Genomic DNA, 8,678 nt, shown 5'->3' with positions numbered 1-8,678 from the left:
TTATGGGGCAAAATAATCCCCAGGGTTTAGCCGGGAATGGAGGCAGTCTACCCTACTTCTCTAGTCTAGTGTGTGTTTTATTTAGGGGATGTTCTTATTAGGGGGGGAGGAATATGTTGTGTATTTGGTTGTCATGGGTTTTGTTGCTATGGCAACTGAGTTAGATTATTATGGGTTAGCTCAGCCAGCTTCAGCCGGCTGAGTGAATTCTCTGAGTCTGTAAATAAAATGGTGGTTTTGTTAGCTGTCTGCTGTCTGGCCTCAAGTGATTCCTTCCTAAACCGGCTGCCCCCAAGGATATAACACTTGAGAAAAGACTATTCTCAGTAAGTGGTCAATCAAGAAAGACTTAAGCTAATAATGAACTCTGAGAGATGTCAATCCACATCTGAGTTTTCCTGGGAATATGGTATCATTCGGTAAAGTTATGAGTCATGCATGGACATGTGACTTCCCCATGTAAATCCAAAACTTCATTGTGTTGCTGGACTCTGCATAGGAGAGGAGAAAGGGTTTACACCCACAAGAGAAATTTCATTTAAACCCCAGGAAACCCCTCCATTCTGTCTTCAGCTGGCTCAAGAGATATCCTCTCCATCCCCAAAGGATATGTGAAAGAAACTCAAACAATGGATACTAGCCACAGGGGTGTGAGTAATTCCTGGACCCAGACTAGAAGGAGGCTAGTCTGTAAACATCTCTGAGGGTGAGATTTCATCTGCAATCACTTTCTTACTGTATTAGGGCTTAGACTTGCATGTTTTGTTTTATTTTGCTTGGTAATTCACTTTGTTGTGTCTCTTATTACTTCGAACCACTTAAATCCTACATTTTGTTTTAATAAAATCACTTTTGACTTATTAATTAACCCAGAGTATGTATTAATATCTTGGGGAAGGGGCAAACAGCTGTGCATATGTCTCTATCAGTGTTTTAAAGGTTTAACAATTTATGAATTTATCCCTTATAAGCTTTATACAGGGTAAAATGGATTTATTTGGGCTTTGGACCCCATTTGGAGTTGTGTATCTGAGTGCTGGAGACAGGAACACTTCTTAAGCTGTTTTCAGTTAAGTCTGCAGCTTTTAGTGGATGTGGTTCAGATCTGGGTCTGTGTTTGTAGCAGTCAAGCATGTCTGGCTCAAACCAGGCAAGTCACTGAAGTCCCAAGCTGGCAGAGAAGACAGGCTCAGAAGTAGTCCAGGCACAACAGGTGGCAGTTCCCAGGGGGGGTTCGGTGATCCAACCCGTCAGATCTGGCATTCTGGGAATGCATCAGTGGCCAACCTAGCTGAGAGAAGAACTGGGAAACATTTTTCTAAACCTTTGGCAGATTGTTTAACTCAGCTAAAAACATACCAGCATCTGTCATGAAGAGGTTGAGGAAACCATTTTCCATTGATGAGTTACTTTGACCATCTCTACCAACCTGAGGTGAAAGCAACACACATACCCCTGCCCATGCCATGCATCTTTGGTCTCTAGAGTGCAGAGAGACTAGGAATGGGCATTGCTGAGATGATCCAGGAATAAAACTGCTCCTCCTCTCACTAAAGAATTCTTCCCCCTTAGGTCTCACTTCCACTGCTATTCTGCAGTAGCTTGGTAGGCAATATCAGCCTCTGATTAGTGCAGGTATAAGGTCCCCTGAAGTTCTCAGGCCACTTCCGCATATGCGAGAGTCACCATCTAAGCTAGGCTGGCACCTGGGGGACTCAACCAGAGACATCTAGGGCCCAAATTACAAGCTTCTACAGCTTGAGCTGAATAGCCAGGCAGCCTGACAGCCACTGGAACAGCCTCCTATCCTCTAGGTGGGGCACAGAGGGGCCTCATTACACACAGTGCCCATGGTTGAGGTTTATACAGCGGCACTGCACCGCTGCAGGGGTCAAGGGCTCCATCTGAGCTGGAGTCACCTCCCTCAGCCAGGAGGAGAGGGAGTCACAGAAAGTTGTACTAATGCAATGCCATGGACTCTACTGAAGTTTATTCTCTGTGTGGCATCTTCTTCTCTTCCCCGTCCATGAACATCAATAAAGTCAGAGTCATAGAGTTCAGTCTGACCTGCTCTATGCCAACACCACCCGGCACCCACAGACCAAACCCAACCACTGAAATTAGACTGAAGTGTCACAGCCCTCAGGAGAGTAGACAGTTCTGTGCCACCAGCAGAGAACAGAAGAGATCGAGGGACACTAGTGCCTGAGGCCCCTGCAATGGCAGGGAAATGATTGAGATACACCCAGAAAATCCTTGCAAGTGACACACACCACATGCTGCAGGGGAAAGCAAACCCCCGCACACCGCAAGTTCCCTGCCAATCTGATGGGAGCGGGGAATTCCTTCCTGACCCCCACATGGTGATCATTAGACCCTGAGCATGTGGGCAGGAACCAAGCATCTGAGAGAGAGAGAGAGAGAGAGAGAGAGAGAGAGAGAGAGAGAGAGAGAGAGAATGGCTCAGTGCCATCTCATAGCCCTGGCACATCCACCCAATGTCCCAACTCCAGCCAGTGCTGCCCGATGATTCAGAGATTTAAAAAAAAAACCAACTCCCAGAATACACTGGGTCATGGGGAGTAATCCCTTCCTGACCCCTGCCAGTGGCCAGATGAAACCATGAAGCATATGCATTTAGGAACATAAGACATATGCTGCAAGTGAGCCCCAGGGCTGCTCAGCCCTGCCCCCCACCATCACAAGCAGCCACTTCATACAATCCCACCCAGACATGTGTCCAGCTATCTCTTAAAACTAATCCCATCATTGGACCCCCCTCATAACTCCTATTGGGAGGCTACTCTAGAGCCTTGCCCCACTGGTTGTTAGAAACCTCCCTGTAATTTCTAGCCAGTCTCTCCATATCTCACACACCCAAATGTCCATGTAAACCAGGCTGACAAAGTCTTGTTCTTTGTCCTCCTCTAGTGGATAGGCAACAAATGGTGGTTTATAAGACAATGGGCCCTGTCCCCAGCTGGTGGCAATGGATATACAGCTCCATTGGAGGCAGTAGGCCAGATCAACAGATGCTGCAAATTGATTTAGTGCCACCAGAGACAATGAAACTACACTGCTGTGCTGAAGATCTACCCAAAATGTCTTCTCTCACCTACCCCAATCTTACATCAGTCTGACTCCTCTGGTTCCAATGAAGCCACTCCTGATTTATACACACAAAGAAGACATCTCCCATCATTGTTTTCACTGGCCATGGAATGGGTTCAAGTGGCCAAGCAGTGTAACGGGTATTGTTTTAGCACAGAGTAAAAGTCTGATTCCTCTTGTGCAAACAATTTACACCCATTTAACTCCCCAACTGGACTAGATTTTCTACTGGTGCAAATCACACCAGTGGCAGTGACATCAGCAGAGTTAATCTGGATTTGCATTGGTGTAACTGAGATAAGAATCAGATCTGTTTGTGTGCAAGCTGTGTGGTCATGGAAATCACTGACATTAATGAACGAATACTACAGAAGCAAACTTTAATTAGAGAAAGACAGAAAATTAATTATTTGTGAATTACCTACACCCAGTCAGTCTCCTCAGGGCAGCTTTCATCTCCTTGTTCCTCATGCTGTAGATAATTGGATTCAAGATTGGTGGCAATACGGAATAGAGAACAGCCACCACGAGATCCAGAGCAGATGGGGAGCTGGAGGTGGGTTTCAGGTAAACAAAGATGGCAGTGCAAACAAACAGGGAGACCACAGTGAGGTGAGGAAGGCAGGTTGATAGGGCTTTATGCCGGCCTTGTTCAGAGGGGATTCTGAGCACTGATTTGAAGATCTTAACATATGACACAATAATAAAAACAAAGCAGCCTAAGAGTAAACACACACTAAAGACAAGAACCCCAACTTCACTAAGATATGTGTCGGAGCAGGCGAGCTTGAGTAGCTGGGGGATTTCACAGAAGAACTGATCCACCATGTTGCCTCCACAGAAGATAAATGCAAATGTGTTCCCGGTGTGTAGCACAGAGTAGAGAATCCCACTGATCCAGGCACCAGCTGCCATTTTGACACAAGCTCTGATATTCATCATTCTCTCATAGTGCAGTGGTTGGCAGATGGCGACATATCTGTCGTAGGCCATAACGGTGAGAAGAGAAAAATCCGCTCCCACCAAGAAGACGAAGAAAAAAACTTGGGCAACACATCCAGCATAGGAAATGGACCTGGTGTCCATGACGGAGTTGGCCATGGATTTGGGGACAATGACAGAGATGGAGCCAAGGTCTAGGACGGACAGATTCATCAGGAAGAAGTACATGGGGGTGTGAAGGTGGTAGTCGAAGGCTATGGCCATGAAGATAAGAAGATTCTCCATCAGGGCTGCCAGGTAAATCACTAGAAACACCACAAAGTGCAAAATCTGCAGCTCCCAAACATCAGAGAATCCCAGGAGAAGGAACTCGGTCATGGTGGTTCGGTTGGACATTTTCTTTCTCAGGACGTGTCTCAGGATGTCTTCGGAGAGAGGGACAAGAGCAAGGGCATGGATTAGATCAGTAAAGTAACTCTCCTTTTTTGAAATCCATCTTAATTTTCTTGAGTCAGATATTTAGCTTGTGAAGTTTGGTGTAATTTGAGAATGAGGATGGGGAAAAAAGCCCCACTGAGTCCAATGGAGTTGCTCCTGATTTATACTGGGGTGAGAGAAAATAGAATCAGCTCAATGGGCTCCAGTGAAGTTACTCCTGATTTGCACCAGGATAATGGAGAGGAGAAATAGGAATAATTGCTTTTGAGGTTTTTGTATACCTCTGTCACCCAGAGTGGGCGAACTCTGGATAGTGGTGTATAAATGTTACTATCCTCAGATTTCAGAGGGGAATTGAGGGTCTGGTTGGCCAGATTCTGGTGTCAGGGGCACTATTACAAATGTCGGGTATTTTCACTTCATGTCGTGGAATTACTCCCACTTTATAGTGCTCTAAATGGAAGCAGCATCTTACATGTAGGTGACTGAACCCTGCCACAATTACACAATGAAATCGAGTCAGGAATACAGATAGTACCCCTGACACGCCATCCCCTGTTCTAGCCGGGGTTTCATGCTCATTTCAAGAGGCAGACATTCCAGTTCCCCTCCTGTTTCTCTATTCACTCAACTAAACTCCCTTCCAGAGCTTGGAAGAGAACCCAGGAGTCCTGACTCCCAGTTTGCCCACTGCTCTAACCCCCTAAATACAAGCTAGGAGTGCTGGCTCTACTCATTGGACTCAACTCCCTCCCAGAGCTGGGAACACAAGTGAGGTGTCTTGACTTCCTGTCCCCTCCTCTAACCGTTACATCAGACTGCATCTCAGCCTCTGTCCCAGGGACTCTCCAGTGCCATCAGAAATAACTGCTGCTAGTGACAATGGAGAGTCATTGAGCCAGCGAACATGCATTAGAGTGATTCTCCTGCGTGGTAGTTGGGGCACTCACCTGGTGTCTGAAAGAGACAAATCCAAGTCCCTGCTCCAATGACTATTTAATTATTGATACAAAGTGTAACAGCTCCAACAGGAGAGACAGAGACAGTCTCATTTCAGAGCAACTCATAGCCAAACAGCTCAGGCACTCTCCTGTAAAGTGGGAATTCAAACCCTTTCTCAACATCAGTCAGAGGGAGGAATTGAACCTGAAACTGTCACAGGCCAGCAGAGTGCCCTAAACACTCAGCTTCAAGTTATGAGGTGCCTGTCCCATACTGCTTATTAGAGACAGAAATAGAACCCCCAGTTCTGGGTCCTCTCCTCTCCACCTTGGACTGAATTTCCTCTCAGAGCCACACATAAAACTCAGGAGGCCTGGCTCTCAGTCCCTGCTACTCTTACCCACTAGACCCCACTCCTTTCCCAGAGTTGGAGATAGAACCCAGGAGTCCTGGTTCCTAGTCCACACCACTCTAACCCACTAGACACAAATGCCCTTGCAACAATCTAATAGACAGAAGTAACCCTAAACACAGAGATAGAGAAAGAGCCTGAGAACTAGATACAAACTGGGGGGGGGGGGAGATGTAACAAACTAACAGCAAGACTCATGTAAGAAAAACATAGATACTGAGAGTGAGAGAGAGACACTGAACTAAGACGAACTAAGAGGTAAATAGAGAAAAATAAACTAACAGAGAGAGAGAAGTACAAATAGATAGACAGCAATAAGAACAAACGAATGTACAGAGAGAAAAGTAACAACAAGTTGATAGTGTTTGTCACAATTTTTGGACAATTTTAATGTAAACTCCTCAATCCATTCTAAAAAAAATAAATATGTGCATCAATTTGATTAATCCCGCCATTCTCCACAGAAGGAAATTGTGGCACGGATATTCTGCCCTCTCTTTCCTAAAATAACTGCTTTGGTCCGTCTCAGTTTCCCATGCCCAAATTGAGCTAAGAGTGAAACTCTGAAAAAATATCTGTCACTTACGATTTCGTCCTGAAAGTGACACTTTGTAACTCCCAAATATATTTCATTGCAACAGCAAACGTGTGGCGCCTGTCTGTGTGGAATCCTCCCAGATCGAGATGTCTTTTCTCCTCCAGCTACAGACTGCAATTGGCTACCCCTCTCTCTCTAACCCCTACACACTCCTGTATCAAACAATCTCTCTTTCTAATGCTCCTATCATTGTACTATGAGAGGTTGTTCCCCCCTCACACTGAGGCTGAGCTGCTGGAAATACACTGAGATCTGTGCTGTCTGCGGATGAGCTGTGTGTCAAAAACGCGGGTGATGCGGGAAGGTGGTTTATCCATGTCTGTTTTCTAAGGGCTTGTGGGACTCACTCCCTGGTGCCCTCAACAGCCCAGCGGCAACAGTTCATTTCTCTTGCCCTCTACTTCCCTGAAGAGTTTCCAGAAACTAAAATAATCACAATTACAATGAGGCAGCAGGGTCTAGAGGAAGGTAGTGAGGTAAACACTAGGGGCACACAGGTCTATACTCTAGACATCTGGTATCAATTCCTAGCCCTGCTTCTGACTTGCTGTGTTGCATAGGGCAAAGTCATTCCCTTTTCCGTCCCACCCTTTGCCTGTCTTTTCTACTATAAGCTCCTTGAGGTGGAGACTGTGTCTTACCTAATATAACGGGCTTCTCATATCAGGTTCAACTATCAGATAATTAATGAATTAGTCATTATTACAAAGCTAAAGTTCAAGCTGTCCTGAGAGCTGATCCCAACTATTCCTCTGGCTTTTTTCAGTCACTTCACCTCTCCATTCCTCAGTTTGTCATCTGTCCAATGGGGTTAATTGTTATAACTTGGAGAATAATTCATAATGAGTGGAGATGCTCAAAATATCTTCCTGACAAAACAGCTTTTTGAAGAAAAATCACTTGTCATTGAAAATGATTTTAGTGTGGAAAAAATTCATTTTGGACTCAACTTTCTATTTTTTTTTCTTTTGCAGGGGGTGAGTTATTCGTGTTTTTGGTTTTAGTTTTATGAAAACCTGGAGATGGATAATATGTTTGTATATTTTTTTCAGATTTATGGGGAAAAGTTTTCAATATTAGAAATCTTTTTTGCCAAAACTAGAAAATATTTACCATAAAGTGGCATTATTACTATAGAATGTTATTGAAAACGAAACACTTTTCAGTCTCCAATTAGAATCTATGCATTCTTTCACATATAATGCCACTTCCCCTCACCAGCACAACCTATTCCGTCATTCATATATATTTTGTACCCTAGTATTACAGTGTCTTATTGATTGTCATCATTCCACCCAGTTTGTCTCCTATTACAACAATATCCTTATTTAATACCAGGCTTCTCCGCACCTGTTGGCTTTCACTCAGCCCTTAGTTTTAAAGGCATATCAGGATGGTGAAGAAGATGCCGATATGACTATCAAAGCAAAGTGCATCATTAGTACTAAGGTGCCAGCTATGCTAATCTGAACCTCATTAAAGGAGGCGTCTGAGCCCGCCAGCTCAAACATGGCTGGCCTCTCACAGAAGAAAGGGATAATTTTATTAGACACTCAGAATGGCAGACTGAATATAAAAGCTGTCTGCCCCAGAGAAACCATGTTCCCACTAATCCATGAGCCAGCCAAGAACACAACACAAGTTCTCCTGCTCATGAGGACCAAATACTGCAGAGGAACACATATGATGATGTCAAGTATCAGAGGGGTAGCCGTGTTAGTCTGGTTCTGTAAAAGCAGCAAAGAATCCTGTGGCACCTTATAGACTAACAGACGTTTTGCAGCATGAGCTTTCGTGGGTGAATACCCACTTCTTCAGTCATCTTGCATCTGAAGAAGTGGGTATTCACCCACGAAAGCTCATGCTGCAAAACGTCTGTTAGTCTATAAGGTGCCACAGGATTATATGATGATGTGTTGGTGATAGTATCAGAGGGGTAGCCCTGTTACTCTAGTTCTGTAAAAGCCTATGGTGTGATGTTCATAGGTCATGACAGCCAGCAGGAAACATGCCTTGTCTGGCAACAAGAGGAAGAAATATATCTGTGCAGCACAGCTGAGGGTGGAGATGGTTTTCTCCTCCAAGAGGAGATCCACCAACATCTTGGGCAGGGTGATGGAAGTGTAGCAGACTTCTAGGAAGGAAAAGCTCCATAAGAAAAAAATACACTGGGGTGCCCATTTCCTGTTCAGCCACCATGGTACTGTTTCCCATCAATGTGAGTGCATATGTCAC

At 44.8% G+C, this 8,678-nt stretch overlaps 1 protein-coding gene across 1 annotated transcript; it reads right to left on the bottom strand.

Moving 5' to 3' along the window:
- Positions 1-3,528: 3,528 nt before the first annotated feature.
- Positions 3,529-4,449, bottom strand: LOC123346852 (olfactory receptor 14A16-like). Its single transcript, XM_044984301.1, has one exon. The coding sequence runs from the start codon at positions 4,447-4,449 to the stop codon at positions 3,529-3,531; it is 921 nt and encodes a 306-aa protein (XP_044840236.1).
- Between the last annotated feature and the right edge of the window lie 4,229 nt (positions 4,450-8,678).

The sequence above is a fragment of the Mauremys mutica genome, chromosome 12, assembly GCF_020497125.1.
Source record: "Mauremys mutica isolate MM-2020 ecotype Southern chromosome 12, ASM2049712v1, whole genome shotgun sequence".
Taxonomy (NCBI): Eukaryota; Metazoa; Chordata; order Testudines; family Geoemydidae; genus Mauremys; species Mauremys mutica.
Note: the sequence above shows the minus strand (reverse complement) of the source record. Positions and strands in the feature narration are given on the sequence as shown.